This window comes from Penaeus vannamei, chromosome 8 (assembly GCF_042767895.1).
Source record: "Penaeus vannamei isolate JL-2024 chromosome 8, ASM4276789v1, whole genome shotgun sequence".
NCBI classification, from domain to species: Eukaryota; Metazoa; Arthropoda; class Malacostraca; order Decapoda; family Penaeidae; genus Penaeus; species Penaeus vannamei.
This window is the reverse complement of record NC_091556.1, coordinates 4,286,030-4,287,917: the sequence shown is the minus strand read 5'-3', so window position 1 is coordinate 4,287,917 and position 1,888 is coordinate 4,286,030. Positions and strand designations below refer to the sequence as shown.

General features: G+C 37.7%; 1 protein-coding gene across 1 annotated transcript in view; it reads right to left on the bottom strand.

Annotated features, from left to right (window-relative positions):
- Positions 1 to 1,008: 1,008 nt before the first annotated feature.
- LOC138862456 (peptidyl-prolyl cis-trans isomerase G-like) overlaps positions 1,009 to 1,888 on the bottom strand; it is a 971-nt gene continuing 91 nt past the window's right edge. Inside the window, exons 1-2 of the mRNA XM_070124858.1 lie at positions 1,847 to 1,888; positions 1,009 to 1,805 (exon numbers count right to left, since the gene is read on the bottom strand). The exon at positions 1,847 to 1,888 is cut by the window's right edge and continues 91 nt beyond it. Of these exons, the coding sequence (XP_069980959.1) occupies positions 1,009 to 1,805; positions 1,847 to 1,888 (839 nt within the window). The remainder of the gene's footprint in view (positions 1,806 to 1,846) is intronic.

Genomic DNA, 1,888 nt, shown 5'->3' with positions numbered 1-1,888 from the left:
TTTATCTATTCCTTAATTGCAATAAATTATTTTGAGTTAAAAGGTAAATAATTTTGAAAATGAAGAAGGTGGAAAGAGGGAAGGAAGGAGGGAGAGAAAAGAGAAAGGAAGAGAGAGGAAGAGAAAAAATGATGAAAAGAAGGAAGGAAAGAAAAGAAGAAAAAAAAGAGAGAGAGAGAAAGAGAGAGAGAGAGAGAGAAGAGAGATAGAGAGAGAGAGAGAGAGAGAGACAGAGAGAGAGAGAGAGAGAGAGAGAGAGAGAGAGAGAGAGAGAGAGAGAGAGAGAGAGAGATGAGAAAGAAAGCGAGAACAGAAAAGAGAGAAACACTGAATGAACGAATGAATGAATGAGCGAAAGAGAAAAGAAATAAAGAAAAATAAAACTAATAACTATTAAACAACAAAACAAACAAACAACATAACACCATAAACATACTCCCCCCTCCTCCCCCCCAAAAAAAACACTAAAAAAAAATCACACACACACACACACCCACACCCATCCCCACCCCACTCACCCACCCCACCCCCCACACCCCCACCCCCACCCCCACCCCACACACCCCACAAAACCATGAATGAAACACGACCGAATCCCCAAATCCCCCCTCGACACCCATGAGTCAGAACCTCGGGAGTGAATAACAGACCGGCGTGAGTGCGTTTGGTGACTCACTCCCTTCTGACTCATCTGCCGAATGGAGGCGGAGGTCCAGGCCGGCGTCTCCGTATCCTAGCAACGAACGTGACTCGGCAGCAGGCGGCGGGGATCAGCTCCTCGCCGTATCCACTGTATTCCTGTATCTACTGTATTTCTGTAGTTTGTTTCTTTTCTTTGTTTTCTTTGTTTCTGTATTCCTGCAGTGTGTCTCCTTGTATTCCTGTATCCTACTGTATTTTTTGTAGTTTGTTTCTTTGTGTTTTTTTTTTGTTTGTTTTTTTGTGTGTTTTTTTGTTGTTGTTGTTGTTGTTTCTCTATATTCTCTGTATCTTCTGTATTCCTGTATCCTACTGTATTTTTTGTAGTTTGTTTCTTTGTGTTTTTTTTTGTTTCTTTGTGTTTTTTTTCTTTGTTTCTCTATATTCTCTGTATCTTCTGTATTCCTGTATCCACTGTATTCCTGTAGTGTTTTTCTTTTCTTTGTTTTTCCTGTAGTTTGTTTCTTTGTGTCTCTGTATTCCTGTATTCCTGTATCCACTGTATTCCTGTAGTGTTTTTCTTTTCTTAGTTTTCTTTGTTTTTCCTGTAGTTTGTTTCTTTGTGTCTCTGTCTTCCTGTATTCTTTGTATTTCTGTAGTTTGTTTCTTTGTGTCTTTGTATTCTCTGTATCTTCTGTATTCTTGTAGCTTGTTTCTTTGTCTCTCTGTATTCCTGTATCCACTGTATTCCTGTAGTGTTTTTCTTTTCTTAGTTTTCTTTGTTTTTCCTGTAGTTTGTTTCTTTGTGTCTCTGTATTCTCTGTATTTCTGTAGTTTGTTTATTTGTGTCTCTGTATTCCTGTACTCTTGTAGTTTGTGTTCCTGTATTTCTGTATTCCTGCAGTGTGTCTCCTTGTATTTCTGTATTTCTGTAGTTTGTTTCTTTGTGTCTCTGTATTCCTGTATTCCTGTATTCTCTGTTTTTCTGTAGTTTGTTTCTTTGTGTCTCTGTATTCTCTGTATCTTCTGTATTCCTGTAGTGTTTTCCTTTTCTTTGTTTTCTTTGTTTTTCCTGTAGTTTGTTTCTTTGTGTCTCTGTATTCCTGTATTCCTGTATCCACTGTATTCATGTAGTGTTTTTCTTTTCCTTGTTTTCTTTGTTTTTCCTGTAGTTTGTTTCTTTGTGTCTCTGTATTCCTGTATCCACTGTATTCATGTAGTGTTTTTCTTTTCTTTGTTTTCTTTGTTT